Here is a 16,181-nt window from a genome sequence, read left to right as displayed (position 1 = left end):
TGATAAGAGTAATTGGCAACACATGGTCAAGTGAGGGGGTGACACGAAATTTCATCAATGACATCTGCACCCCCCAACCTCCACCATGACCATGTGAGTCTACTCCCTGGTCTCAGCAATAAAGACTGGCACAGAGGACAAGTGGCTATAATGGGTTTCATTTTTTGTAACTCCTTCGCTCCCCTCCATTTATTATGTTGTTATGTCTTGGGGTATGCGGGAGCATAATTAACGTCATGTTATGGCAATTGGACCACTTTTAATTTGGACCAACTTTTATTTGCACTGAATCGTATCTACTGGTCTAATGTAGTGAATCTGCCCAAGAATAATTTCAGTAGATTCTCTCATCTGTAATGTGACCTGGGTGAGGGCTCCGGCGGACGTGGCATTGTGGACACCTCCCATAGGTGATCTATGTAGTGATCTTTTATCAAATTCTAGACATGGACTTCCAGTGACGGACAGACTTCTAGCATTAAACATTAGTACAAAACATTATATAATGACTTCTATAGATGTTCTTGTAGTAAAGATTCATTCTAACCATTGATTCTCTTTCTCTCCAGTGCCGTCTACTTAGCGCACCATAAAGACTCACACCAGATCTTTGCTTTGAAGAAAATGTTCAAGCGAAACCTGAACACTCCAAAAAGAGTGGCATTGGCCTTTCTGGAGAGGGACATCCTAACATTCGCTGATTGTCCCTTCGTGGTCTCCATGCTCTGCTCCTTTCCAACAAAATCTCACCTGTGTATGGTCATGGAGTATGTAGGAGGTAGGACATGTATATTGTAGTATATTCAGCCCATGTCTGCTTACATCTTATCACTGCTCTTATAATTAGGATAATTAGGACAGTTACATCCTCACAGTGCGTTTACTGTAGGTTTTCTATTACCAAGATGCCTGGAAATTCATTGATCTGTGTGCAGCAGTGCTATGGTGCCAGTGAGTCAGATCGGGCCTGGCACCGCTCGGCACTGGGCCCCATTCCACCACCTGTCATCACAATTTCAGTGGTATTCACATTGTCAGAATATGAATACCGATGAAAACAATGGTGGATCAGGGAGCCAAAGGTTCCTAAATCCACCATTCAGCCTCCGCAGATGGGTCCGAGACTCCGTGTACTGCAGGTTCTTCGATGTCGCCACAATATTGCATCTGTAGTGTGGAGTCTCAGTACTTACACTGCACAGGTGGGGCTGGTGGGGGCCATAACACTGAGTGATGGGGCAGGTGGAGACCATATGCTGAGTAGTAGGGCTGGTTGGGGCCATAATACTGAGTGGTGAGGCTGGTGAGGGCGATAATTCTAAATGGTGAGGCTGATAGGGGCCATAACACTAAGTAGTGGTGGGGGCCATAATACTGAGAGGTAGGGCTGGTGGGGGCTATAGTACTGAATGGTGGGGCTGGTGGGTGCCTTACTACTAAGTGGTGGGGCTGGTGGGGGCCATAACACTGAGTGGTGGGGCTAATAAGGGTCATAATTCTGAGTAGTGGGGTTGGTGAGAGCGATAATACTGAGTGTTGATACTGGTGGGGGCCATAATACTGAGAGGTGGGGCTGGTGGAGGTGGTAGTACTGAGTGGTGGGTGCCTTACTACTAAGTGGTGGGGCTGGTAGGGGCCGTAACAATGAGTGGTGGGGCTGGTGAGGGCCATAATACTGAGTGTTGAGGCTGGTGGGGGCCATAATACTGAGTAGTGGGGCTATTGTGTGCCTTACTACTAAGTGGAGGGACTGTTGGGGGCAATAACACTGAGTGGTGGGGCTGCTGAGGGCCATAATACTGAGTGGTGGGGCTGGTGAGAGCAATTATACTTAGTTGTTGGGCTGGTGGGGGCATAATACTGAGTTGCGAGATTGGTGGAAGCCATAATACTGAGAATTGAGGGTTGTGGGTACCATAATACTGAATGGTGTGCCGTGTGAGGGGCTATAGGGGACTGTGAATGCCGCTATATTGAGTTGGTGACTGTACATGCCCCTACACCCCCTGGGCGTCCTCATATTGAATGGTGTGCAGTGGGGGTCCTTATTCTGTGTGGGGATCCTAATTCTGTTTGATTGGCTTTGGGGGCCATCATACTGAGTGGGCAGTGGTGGAGACCATTATATTGTCTGAGGGGCTATGGGGGCCATTATATTAAGTAGGGGGGGCTGTGGGCGCCATTATACTGAGTAGGGGGCTGTGACTGGCCTCATACTGAGTGGGGACATTATAGACAGGTGCTACATTATATCTGTAAGGTGAAACTGGATTAAGATTTCACTGTGGGGATATCTAACTCAGTCTGTGGGTGGGGGCATTTTTGGGAGCATCATATGCTAAAATGGCTATAAAAGGTGTATTGCTGTTGAGAACATCGATTGACTTCAGTAAGGGTTTTTTTTGAAGGGGCATGCAGTTAGAACTTTTGCTATGGGGCCCTGAGATTTCTCTGTACGCCACAGTCTGTGTGATCTCCCTGTAAGTCCGCACTGAGCATGTCAGTATCTCCAGCTATAGACGAGATGTGACATCACTTTATGTTATTAGTTACATGGAGGACATTTCTCCATCGATTCAGACTAATATTATGTGCACTATACATTATATCTGTTTATATTCTCTCCTATCCCAATGTCTCCGCTCACTTCCCATTATACATCATGGTGATCTGCTGTATAAACCACACACCGGTCATATTTCCTTTCTTCTATAGGTGGTGACTGTGAGACCCTCCTAAGCACCAGGGGTCCTCTATCTGTCCCCTTGGCCCGCTTATACTTTGGAGAAGCGGTTCTTGCTGTGGAATACCTCCATAGCTACGGTGTGGTGCACAGAGACCTGAAGCCGGATAAGTAAGTGCCCCTCGTAGTATAATAAAGGGGGGAAGTTATCATTTATCATACGGTCTGTGAGGCTAAAACCATCTTCTCTTTCACAGCCTCCTGATTACATCTGCTGGACACATAAAAGTTACCGATTTTGGGATTTCAAAAGTTGGTGTTATGATACCAAAAACCAACACCTACAAGGAATTAGCGGAGGACATCACCAGGGAGTTCCTGGACCGTGAGGTGGGTAACACTTACAGGAATTTAGCTTGTTCTTTACAAATCTCCAAGGACCAAAGCAAAGAAAGACCTTAAATATAACTTTTAATAGATACATTTAAAAGCACCCATATCAATATATAAAGAGAAAATCCATAAAATGTGGCGGCAGCAGTATTCTCCGATCGGGGTGTATTTATCTCCCGCGTCTGTCCACTGACTCATTGTGGCTATCTCCTAATATGATCCCCTGATGAACCCCAAATTAGGAGGGGGAGAAACGTGTTGGGACAATTTACAGATAAGTCCTCTGGTTACTGCTGACTAAAATGCTTTTTTGGCAACTTTTTTTGTAATTCGCACACTGGATAATGCTCTGTCCCAACATTTGGACGTGTCCTGTGTAGATCAGTCCTGATTATAGATTAGCCAGGGGGATTTTGAGGTTGTCTATATATACCGTCTGTCCTAGACTATTATCTTCATGCTCAATGTCATTATATAGGTGACTTGTTACTACTTTGGACATATTTATGTTCCTATGTTTACCGTTAATTGAGCACACGTGCTTTTATAATATTGTTCTTGTTGCCCGTAATTGCCAGCACTAATGTACTTTATGTATCTATAATAGGCTTCTGAATGATGGTTTATATATCATACTGAATTGTGTATAGATTGGTGCATTTGATATCCTATCTGTACTAGTGGAACTACATTATATCAGCTTCCCTGTTTCCATATAATTGATACATTGAATATTGCCTTTTTTTCATTCAGCATGTTAGCAGCGACATGACTGTCTGCCTTTCATCATTATCTGTATATGTGTATGTCTGTCTAGGGGTGGATAGCGTCACGGAGGGAGTGCCGATGTGGAGGGGGGCGCCAAACCGATTAGCTAGGGTGTCAACCTCCACTGGCATGCGGGATCTCAGCCCATTTGGGATCTCTAGGGCAAGCCTGCATGTCAATTATCCTACGTTTATCCCACTACCCATATATTGTACATTTTATGGATTTTGTCTTCATATATTGATATGGGTGCTTTTAAATGTAGCTATTAAAGATTATATTTTAAGGGGTTTTCTTTGTTTTGCTTTGGTATTTGGTTAACTAATATACCCCATCTGTTCACCTTGCCTTTGGCATATGTTTTTTTTTCTTTACAAATCTCATCACACTATTGTGTCTTCTCTACATTCTTCATTTCTAGAGAACGTTTCCATTGATATTTTATCTTTTGTCATTGTGTTTTTATGGCGAGAACGTGTTATAATAACCATTTTATCATTTTCATCTCTATCTTCTGTTTTCCAGTTATGTGGCACCCCATATTACATCGCCCCAGAGGTCATCCTGAAAGAAGGCTATGGAAGACCTGTTGACTGGTGGTCAATGGGGATAATCCTACATAAATTTCTCACGGGATCTGTACCATTTGATGGAGATTCTGTAGCTGAGCTTTATGACAGGATTGTCATTGGTAAGTGGAATGATCCGACCATTGCTTTGATCAGTTACATTGGTTTAGGTGTTTACTTTGCTTTACCTTACAGTCCAGTAAAGAGATTTTATTTTCTGTATAACAGGTGACATAATTTGGGATTGTAATTCCGCTCCTACTCCCAATGCACAGAACCTGATTACTGAGCTGCTCAGAACAAATCCTGCAGATAGACTTGGGACAGGTAAGAGATATAATACTATTCATATTAGTATTAATATTCACCTATCACACTTATCACTCATGTCCTTGAGGATCAACACTTCTCTATCAGATTGTCCATTTCTAGTTCTCCACACTATGACTTTCAGTCTTCTTCCTTCATGTTGACTCAGTTATGTCATTAATTCAGATTAAGTTAAACTGTTCAGATGTGAAGCAATCTCTGACAATGTCCACATCACTTTTGTTTTGTTCTTTTTCCAGGAGGATCACTTGAGATCAAGAGTCATCCATTCCTGAGTGACTTAGATTTTAACAACCTTCTAAGTCAGAAGCCAGAGTACATTCCTCAGCTTGCCTCAGATGTGGACAACAGCTTATTTATCGGTAAGTAGAAGAAGACATCATCTAGACTAAGCGGCTGTTTGTCTTGTCTTCCATAAAATGTAATAATCAGTACCCACTAATATTGTGATAAATGACGCCTGTTTTATACTAACAACCTCTAATAATACTTCATTACTTTTGTAGATCACTCTGAAATAGACCATTCGGTCTCAGAGGATGAGGAGGGTACAAGTGTGAACAATGAGAACCTTGACTTCCAAAATTTTACATCTTCTTCTGAAAGGCTTTCTAAAGTAAGTACCGTATGTGCGCAATAAATCCAAAATATGTGAAACAAAAAAGACCTCTAAAAGTAAAAAAAAAGTATTTCATATCTTGTTTTTGTCCATGTTTAGCTCTGTACCATCACTACCAGAAAGATGAATGATGAGGACCAGAAGTCTCCTCCAGAGTGTACGCCAGCAACCAATACAAATATCTCAGAAATGTGAGTAGATTATGGGGTCATTAATGGGAGTTCCAGGCTGATATATATGCACAACACATAATATAGGACATAAATACCATAATATCAAATTCAGCCTCAATGATTAGCAGTCATTGTGCTTTTGGCTTCAGAAACCGTTGGTGATAATAGCCCATAATTGCAGCCATTCACACGTATTAGAGCTGCCCATACTGTAGGAGAGATGTAGTATGACATGCCAGCCATTATTGCTAGTTGTTTTTCGCTCTGATCCATAGAAGGTAGATTGGAGCATAAAACCTTCCTCACTATGACTGTCATATGTCCTATTAGGCCCTCTAGTCGGTGTTCTTCTAGTGAGACCACCCCTTTTATTCTGCATTTACTTGTGATTTACATGTTTTTCTTAAATCATAGAATGGGAGAGTTGGAAGTTACCTCCTGGGTCTTCTGGTCCGACCCCCTGATTCTTCCTGACAGGCAGAAAGAATCGTTTTCTGAATCTGATAGCGACAATGCTATAAACAGCTTGCCCTCCTCGTCCCCATCATCAGGTATGTATGTACAGCATCAAAAGGTGAATGTTGACTTCAAGGCTCAAATATTTGTTTTTTCTGTATTAGGTCTCCTATGTTGTCCAGGTTTCATGGATCCCAATTATGTTTTCCATGGGCCCATACTGTATTTCTATTTCCTTAATTTTATCCAGGAATTGTTTTCATGGATTCTGTAAAATACGTTTTAGCATCCAGGAACTCACTTCAATATAAGAAGACATTGTCTCCTATAGTAGAATATCGCTCATTAGTGATGCACCACGTGGCGGCACACAGGGCGCTTACTGCTCCATATCAGTGATACATCTAATGCCCCTCAGATTAGGTCATGAACGGTATATAGGACTTATTCTGCCCTATAATAATGTAATGCCAGATTATCAGGACTATAGGGGACAGGACTAGAACAATTCTTCTATATACAGTACACAAAGCAGATCCTATAAGAATATTTCTTTACTGAGTTTTTTTTACTTTCTGATCAGAATTTCCAACTGAAGAGGAAAGAAAATCTGAAATGAATCTGAGTATAGACCAACAAAACTCAGAAAATGGGAAAAAGGGGAAAAAGAGACGAGGTAAGTGTGAGAATCATCTCCATGTTGTGTGATGTTAGTGATGAGAATAAGTCATGGGGAGCAGATGTCATCTGTCAGTGATGGGATTGTCACATGTATGATGGCTGACAATGACCCCGGACATCTGTGTGAATAAGATTCCTCTGCTGTCCGGCCGGCCGGCCACACTGACCGCACAGTAGCATCATGTAATATGGAGTCCCATCACTTACATTGTATTTATTTCTCTTCTCTTAGGTTCCATCTTCCGCCGGATCTTATCATCCTGCCGGCGTGGACTATCCAGGGCAGCTCACGCATTTGCATGCTGTCGCTGTTGCCCAAGTGTCATCTAAAAGACGGAAAAGCTCCGCATCTAGCGGAGTACAGCCGATCCACCATCACTGCTGGACCTGTAAAGAAGGACCTTCACCATCTACCTGTGGCCTTCTAACTGTAACACCTCTACCCGGACTTGTTTCGGTAATGCCTCTGTCACCAGGCTCCGCTGTATCCATACTGCTCGCCTGACTTGGCTTTTTTTACTGATCACCTGGTATCTGATCCGGATTTCTTACTGACTATGATTTTGTCTACTGATTCTGTCCCTGATTTTGTTCATCCCTTATCCTTCTACCCTATCCCTAATAAAAAAAAAAAACAACTCCTATATTTATTGAGATTTTCTTATATCTATCAAACTTCACTCTGCATTCTGCTAAGCGATAAAAAATACATATTAACACTTCTGCTTTTAAAAGAATTTTAATTATATATATATATATATATATATATATATATATATATATATATATATATATATATATATATATATATATATATATATATATATATATAGATCAGGGCTGGAATGGGATGAAAAATGAAAAAGCACGCCTGTCACACAAACCCCACCAGCCCACATACCACATCACCGCCCCCCTCATCCCATTGAGGCACAATGAAAAGTTCAGCACATTTTGCTTTCTTGTTCATGCCCCTCACCACTCCATTATAGGGGATGTTTATTAAGCCACGTGTGAATGGAGCTGCAGTGCGAATGATCGACTACCGCTCCATTCACCCAGAGCTCTTCAGATCCCTGGTTCTCGGAAACAGTGGGGGTCCCGGCTGTTGGGCTCCCAGCAATCAGAAAATTATTCCATATCCCAATGATAGAGGACAATTTTCAAACTTCAGATAACCCCTTTAAACAAGTTGTTCAGGATTAATTTTTATTTAACCATAGGATTGTAGACATAGAAAATAATAAACCCATCAGTACTGACCCTCCCCAAAGCCAATGCCACCTCTTCTTCAGCAGAACAGGAGAAGTGGTACTGTGCAATGTATATATACAGAATAATACAGATACTGAGAATTACACCCAGTATACAGGACAAGAGAAGTGGTACTGTGCAGTGTATATATACAGAATAATAGAGATACTGAGAATGACACCCAGTATACAGGACAAGAGAAGTGGCACTGTGCAGTGTATATATACAGAATAATACAGATACTGAGAATGACACCCAGTATAATATACAGAATAATACAGATTGTAAGGCAGCGCTAGTCATCATACTGGGGGTTACTCGCTTCGCTGCGTCAATCAATGCACACGTGCAATGTCTTAACATTTTTCTCACAATGTTGCAGTTTATTACATCATAAGCCACAGTTCACCAGGTCCAACTCCGTGGCACGCCGACACACATATCTACAACATTCATGAGACAAGTGGCACACAGGCCCACTTGCTCCAGGTTACAGCCTACGGCAAGGTAATAAATTATCAGTGACCATAACACAGTCCATGTAACAAAGTGTACTACCTTTGCCGGGTTTAGTTGCTGCAGTCCATTTTAATCCGCCACCACTGTGGCTTTGTGGCTTCCCAGGTAGGGGTCTCCAGCCGTCGTTCCCTCAAAGGCCACTGACATCCACACAGGATCCAGGCTCTGCCTTTCAGGACTCTTCCTCAATAATCCGCCACCACTGTGGCTTTGCGGCTTCCCAGGTAGGGGTCTCCAGCCGTCGTTCCCTCAAAGGCCACTGACATCCACACAGGATCCAGGCTCGACCTTTCAGGTACCAGGCTTCACTCCAAAGCCGCTGCCTTCCAAGGCCACTAGCATCTGCACATTATCCAGTCTTTGCCTTTCAGGCTGCCAGGCTTCACTCGGCCTCACTAGGCCTCTCACAAACGGTGTCCCACACACACGGAGCACAGGCCTCACGCCTCACACCGAACACACCTGTCTCCAATTAAAGGGGTTTATATATCCTGTGCACACATACACCCATACTGACAGGACCTTGCTGATGTCACAGTCATGTGATCAGTCAGCTGTGTATATAGGTCCTGTGTGCTGTCCCAGTCATGTGTACAGACCTTTACTGTGCATACAGGACCTGTGTGATGTCACAGTCATGTGACCAGTCAGTTAAAGGGGAAGGTACATGGTCAGGTAAAACACATCCTGGACCATTTACAGTAATGCTAGCAAGCTGCTGCATTACAAGATACTGAGAATTACACCCAGTATACAGGACAAGAGAAGTGGTACTGTGCAGTGTATATATATAGAATAATACAGATACTGAGAATGACACCCAGTATACAGGACAAGAGAAGTGGCACTGTGCAGTGTATATATACAGAATAATACAGATACTGAGAATTACACCCAGTATACAGGACAAGAGAAGTAGTACTGTGCAGAGTATATATACAGAATAATACAGATACTGAGAATGACACCCAGTATACAGGACAAGAGAAGTGGCACTGTGCAGTGTATATATACAGAATAATACAGATACTGAGAATGACACCCAGTATACAGGACAAGAGAAGTGACACTGTGCAGTGTATATATACAGAATAATACAGATACTGAGAATGACACCCAGTATACAGGACAAGAGAAGTGGTACTGTGCAGTGTATATATGCAGAATAATACAGATACTGAGAATTACACCCAGCATACAGGACAAGAGAAGTAGTACTGTGCAGAGTATATATACAGAATAATACAGATACTGAGAATGACACCCAGTATACAGGACAAGAGAAGTGGCACTGTGCAGTGTATATATACAGAATAATACAGATACTGAGAATGACACCCAGTATACAGGACAGGAGAAGTAGTACTGTGCAGAGTATATATACAGAATAATACAGATACTGAGAATTACACCCAGTATACAGGACAGGAGAAGTGGTACTGTGCAGTGTATATATACAGAATAATACAGATACTGAGAATGACACCCAGTATACAGGACAGGAGAAGTGGTACTGTGCAGTGTATATATACAGAATAATACAGATACTGAGAATGACACCCAGTATACAGGACAGGAGAAGTGGTACTGTGCAGTGTATATATACAGAATAATACAGATACTGAGAATTACACCCAGTATACAGGACAGGAGAAGTGGTACTGTGCAGTGTATATATACAGAATAATACAGATACTGAGAATTACACCCAGTATACAGGACAATAGAAGTAGTACTATGCAGAGTATATATACAGAATAATACAGATACTGAGAATGAAACCCAGTATAATATACAGAATAATACAGATACTGAGAATTACACCCAGTATACAGGACAAGAGAAGTGGTACTGTGCAGTGTATATATACAGAATAATACAGATACTGAGAATTACATCCACTATACAGGACAAGAGAAGTGGTACTGTGCAGTGTATATCTATATATATAATCGTCTTATCCCGTCTGTCTGTCTGTCTGTCTGTGTGTCTGTCGGTGTGTCTGTCTGTCCAGGAAATCCCGCGTCGCTCATTGGTCCGGCAGCGGCCAATCAGCGCCGGGGGATTTCTAAAAAAAGATGGCGGCCGTTAGCGGCTCATCTGCGGGACGGAGCTGAGCGGCGATGCAGCCGGGAGATGAGTGCCGCGAGGCGCTCATCTCCCGGCCGGCAACAGCAGAAGGAACCCGACCGCCGGACCCATCTGCGGGAAGGAGATGCATCCGGGAGATGAGCGGCGCGAGGCGCTCATCTCCCGGCCGGTAGCAGCGGAAGGACCGCCGGCGCCGCTGACCTCCATGCGGAAGGGAGGAACGGGGACCAGCGCTGCGGGTCGGGATACTTCTGCTGCGAGCGCCCGCGATGTCCCGGGTTCTCGCAGCGTAAGTAGCCGCACAGGCAGCGCCGCTCCCCGGTCCTCACCAAGACGATTCGATGATTGGTCGGGGTCTTCGGACCCGACCAATCACTGATCTTAGCGCAAAACTTAAACACCGCTGTGCTGATTGGTCGCCGACGCTGCCCGCGACCAATCACCGATTTGGGCGCCAAATTTAAATATCGTCCGCGACCAATCACCACAGCGGTGTTTAAATGTGGAGCCAAGATCGGTGATTGGTCGCGGCCGATATTTAAATTTGGCGCCCAAATCGGTGATTGGTCGCGGCCGATATTTAAATTTGGCGCCCAAATCGGTGATTGGTCGCGGTCAGCGTCCGCGACCAATCAGCACAATAGTGTTTAACTTTGGCGCCAAGATCAGTCATTGGTCGCGGGCCAAGACAGCGACCAATCACCGATTTGTGCGGCAATTTTAAATAGCGTCCGCGACCAATTGGATGTCAGCGCCGCTGCTTGTGCGGATACTTCCGCTACAAGAACCCGGGACATGAGCGGGCGCTCGCAGCAGAAGTATCCAGATTTGCAGCGCCGCTCCCCGGTCCTCCCTTCACACCCTAGCCACTGATGTCCCCACTGTATCCGCATGGTGTTACAAAGGTCCGGAAATTTGTGTTAAAAATCGCTGATTGGTCGCTGGCGCTGCCCGCGACCAATCACCTATTTGGGCGCCAAATTTAAATATCGGCCGCGACCAATCAGCACAGCGGTGTTTAAATGTGGAGCCAAGATCGGTGATTGGTCGTGGCCGATATTTAAATTTGGCGCCCAAATCGGTGATTGGTCGCGGGCAGTGCCAGCGACCAATCAGCGATTTTTAACACAAATGTCCGGACCTTTGTAACACCATGCGGATACTGTGGGGACATCAGCGGCTAGGGTGTGAAGGGAGGACCGGGGAGCGGCGCTGCGGGTCGGGATACTTCTTCTGCCAGCGACCGCTCATGTCCCGGGTTATCGGAGCGGAACTATCCGCACAGGCAGCGCCGCTGACATCCATGCGGCTATGGTGTGAAGGGAGGACGGGGGAGCGGCGCTGACATCCAATTGGTCGCCGACGCTATTTAAAAGTGCCGCACAAATCGGTGATTGGTCGCGGTCTTGTCCCACGACCAATCACGGATCTTGCCGCAAAAGTTAAACACTACGGTGCTGATTGGTCGCGGATGCTGCCCGCGACCAATCACCGATTTGGGCGCCACATTCAAATATCGGCCGCGACAAATCACCGATCTTGGCTCCACACCGCTGTGCGGATTGGTCGCGGACGCTATTTAAATGTGGCGCCAAAATCGGTGATTGGTCGTGCCCAGCGTCGGCGACCAATCAGCACAGCGGTGTTTAAATATGGAGCCAAGATCGGTGATTGGTCGCGGCCGATATTTAAATTTGGCGCCCAAATCGGTGATTGGTCGCGGGCAGCGTCCGCGACCAATCAGCACAGTACTGTTTAACTTTGGCCGCAAGATCAGTGATTGGTCGCGGGCCAAGTCGGCGACCAATCACCGATTTGTGCGGCACATTTAAATAGCTGCTGCGACCAATTGGATGTCAGCGCCGCTCCCCGGTCCTCCCTTCACGCCCTAGCCGCATGGATGTCAGCGCCGCTGCCTGTGCGGATACTTCCGCTCCGAGAACCCGGGACATGAGCGGGCGCTCGGAGCAGAAGTATCCCGACCTGCAGCGCCGCTCCCCGGTCCTCCCTTCACACCCTAGCCGCTGATGTCCCCACAGTATCCGCATGGTGTTACAAAGGTCTGGACATTTGTGTTAAAAATCGCTGATTGGTCGCTGTCGCTGCCCGCGACCAATCACCGATTTGGGCGCCAAATTTAAATATCGGCCGCGACCAATCACCGATCTTGGCTCCACATTTAAACACCGCTGTACTGATTGGTCGCGGACGCTATTTAAATGTGCCGCCAAAATCGGTGATTGGTCGCGCACAGCGTCGGCGACCAATCAGCACAGAGGTGTTTGAATTTGCCGCCAAGATCGGTGATTGGTCGCGGCCAGCGCCAACGACCAATCAGCGATTTTTAACACAAATGTCCGGACCTTTGTAACACCATGCGGATACTGTGGGGACATCAGCGGCTAGGGTGTGAAGGGAGGACCGGGGAGCGGCGCTGCGGGTCGGGACACTTCTGCTGCGAGCGCCCTCTCATGTCCCGGGTTCTTGCAGCGGAACTATCCGCACAGACAGCGGCGCTGACATCCATGCGGCTAGGGTGTGAAGGGAGGACCGGGGAGCGGCGCTGACATCCAATTGGTTGCGGCCGCTATTTAAATTTAAATGTGGCGCCAAAATCGGTGATTGGTCGCGCCCAGCGTCGGCGACCAATCAGCACAGCGGTGTTTAAATGTGGAGCCAAGATCGGTGATTGGTCGCGGCCGATATTTAAATTTGGCGCCCAAATCGGTGATTGGTCGCGAGCAGCGCCAGCGACCAATCAGCGATTTTTAACACAAATGTCCGGACCTTTGTAACACCATGCGGATACTGTGGGGACATCAGCGGCTAGGGTGTGAAGGGAGGACCGGGGAGCGGAGCTGCGGGTCGGGATACTTCTGCTCCGAGCGCCCGCTCATGTCCCGGGTTCTCGCAGCGGAAGTAGCCGCACAGGCAGCGGCGCTCCCCGGTCCTCACTAATACGATTCCGCTCCCCGCTCCTCCCCAATACGATTCGCTGATTGGTCGCGCTCTCCACACCCGACCAATCAGTGATCTTGGCGCTAAAGTTAAACACCGCTCTGCTGATTGGTCACGGCCGCTGCCCGCAACCAATCACCGATTTGGGCGCCACATTTAAATACTGCTTTGCTGATTGGACGCGGACGCCGGACGCGTCCAATCAGCGAGATTGGCGCCAAGTTTAAACAATGCTCTGCTGATTGGTTGCGGACTCCAGCCGCGACCAATCAACGAGATTGGCGCCAAATTTAAGCAACGCTCTGCCGATTGATCGCGGTCGCTGGCCGAGATCAATCAGCAGTATTGGCGCAAAATTTAAACACCGCTCTGCTGATTGGTCGCGGTTGTCGGCCGTGACCAGTCAGCAGTATTGGCGCCAAATTTAAACCTCACTCTGCTGATTGGTCGCAACCACCGGCCTCGACCAATCTGCGTTTTTTGTGCCAAATTTAAACAACGCTCTGCTGATTGGTCGCGGTCGCCGGCCGCGACCCATCAGCATTATTGGTGCCAAATTTAAACCCTGCTCTGCTGATTGGTCGCGGCCGCCAGCCGCGAACAATCAGCGAGATTGGCGCAAAATTTAAACACCGCTCTGCTGATTGGTCGCGGTTGTCGGCCGTGACCAATCAGCAGTATTGGCGCCAAATGTAAACCTCACTCTGCTGATTGGTCGCAACCACCGGCCGCGACCAATCAGCACTATTGTCGTCAAATTTAAACACCTCTTTGCTGATTGGTCGCGGTCGCGACTAATCAGCGATTTTGGTGCCAAATTTAAACACCGCACTGCTGATTGGTCGCGGCCGCCGAACGCGACCAATCAGCGATTTTGGCCCCAAATTTAAACACAGCTCTGCTGATTGCACCCGGTCAGCCGCATACCTATTCTAGAATACCTGATGCATTAGAATCGGGCCATCATCTAGTCTATATATATAATCGTCTTATCCCGTCTGCCTGTCTGTGTGTCTGTGTGTCTATGTGTCTGTCTGTCCAGGAAATCCCGCGTCGCTCATTGGTCCGGCAGCAGCCAATCAGCACCGCGGGATTTCTGAAAAAAGATGGCGGCCGTTAGCGGCTCATCTGCGGGACGGAGCTGAGCGGCGATGCAGCCGGGAGATGAGCGCCGCGAGGCGCTCATCTCCCGGCCGGCAACAGCAGAAGGAACCCGACCGCCGGACCCATCTGCGGGACGGAGATGCAGCCGGGAGATGAGCGGCGCGAGGCGCTCATCTCCCGGCCGGTAGCAGCGGAAGGACCGCCGGCGTCGCTGACCTCCATGCGGAAGAGAGGACCGGGCAGCGGCGCTGCAGGTCGGGATACTTCTCCTGCGAGCGCCCGCTCATGTCCCGGGTTCTCGCAGCGGAAGTAACCGCACAGGCAGCGCCGCTCCCCGGTCCTCACCAAGACGATTCGATGATTGGTCGCGGTCTTCGGACCCGACCAATCACCGATCTTGGCTCCAGATTTAAATACCGCTGTGCTGATTGGTCGCCGACGCTGCCCGCGACCAATCACCGATTTGGGCGCAACATTTAAATATCGGCCGCGACCAATCAGCACAGCGGTGTTTAAATCTGGAGCCAAGATCGGTGATTGGTCGCGGCCGATATTTAAATTTGGCGCCCAAATGGATGATTGGTCGCAGGCAGCGTCCGCGACCAATGAGCACAGTAGTGGTTAACTTTAGCCGCAAGATCAGTGATTGGTCGCGGGCCAAGACCGCGCCCAATCACCGATTTGTGCGGCACATTTAAATAGCGACCGCGACCAATTGGATGTCAGCGCCGCTCCCCAGTCCTCCCTTCACACCCTAGCCGCATGAATGTCAGCGGCGCTGCCTGTGCGGATACTTCCGCTGCGAGAACCCGGGACATGAGAGGGCGCTCGCAGCAGAAGTATCCCTACCCGCAGCGCCGCTCCCCGGTCCTCCCTTCACACCCTAGCCGCTGATGTCCCCACAGTATCCGCATGGTGTTACAAAGATCCGGACATTTGTGTTAAAAATCGCTGATTGGTCGCCGGCAGTGCCCGCGACCAATCACCGATTTGGGCGCCAAATTTAAATATCGGCCGCGACCAATCACCGAACTTGGCTCCACATTTAAACACCGCTGTACTGATTGGTCGCGGCCGATATTTAAATTTGGCGCCCAAATCGGTGATTGGTCGCGGGCAGCGGCCGCGACCAATCAGCAGAGCGGTGTTTAACTTTAGCGCCAAGATCACTGATTGGTTGCGTGCGGAGAGCGCAACCAATCAGCGAATCATATTGGTGAGGAGCGGGGAGCGGAATCGTATTAGTGAGGACCGGGGAGCGCCGCTGCCTGTGCGGCTACTTCCGCTGTGAGAACCCGGGACATGAGCGACTGCTCGCAGCAGAAGTATCCCGACCCGCAGCGCCGCTCCCCGGTCCTCCCTTCACACCCTAACCGCTGATCTCCCCACAGTATGCGCATGGTGTTACAAAGATCCGGACATTTGTGTTAAAAATCGCTGATTGGTCGCTGGCGCTGCCCGCGACCAATCACTGATTTGGGCGCCAATTTTAAATATCGGCCGCGACCAATCAGCACAGCGGTGTTTAAATCTGGAGCCAAGATTGGTGATTGGTCGCGTCCGATATTTAAATTTGGCGCCCA

General features: G+C 47.6%; 1 protein-coding gene across 1 annotated transcript in view; it reads left to right on the top strand.

Annotated features, from left to right (window-relative positions):
- Positions 1-942: 942 nt before the first annotated feature.
- The window catches only part of LOC141207947 (microtubule-associated serine/threonine-protein kinase 3-like), a 43,279-nt gene continuing 28,040 nt past the window's right edge, over positions 943-16,181 (top strand). The window contains exons 1-7 of the mRNA XM_073664513.1: positions 943-951; positions 4,370-4,535; positions 4,642-4,740; positions 4,983-5,105; positions 5,250-5,359; positions 5,462-5,553; positions 5,950-6,086. Of these exons, the coding sequence (XP_073520614.1) occupies positions 943-951; positions 4,370-4,535; positions 4,642-4,740; positions 4,983-5,105; positions 5,250-5,359; positions 5,462-5,553; positions 5,950-6,086 (736 nt within the window). The remainder of the gene's footprint in view (positions 952-4,369; positions 4,536-4,641; positions 4,741-4,982; positions 5,106-5,249; positions 5,360-5,461; positions 5,554-5,949; positions 6,087-16,181) is intronic.

This window comes from Phyllobates terribilis, unplaced genomic scaffold (assembly GCF_046119375.1).
Source record: "Phyllobates terribilis strain yellow unplaced genomic scaffold, ASM4611937v1 Scaffold_168__1_contigs__length_4147262, whole genome shotgun sequence".
NCBI classification, from domain to species: Eukaryota; Metazoa; Chordata; class Amphibia; order Anura; family Dendrobatidae; genus Phyllobates; species Phyllobates terribilis.
This window is presented reverse-complemented; position numbering and strand designations above follow the sequence as displayed.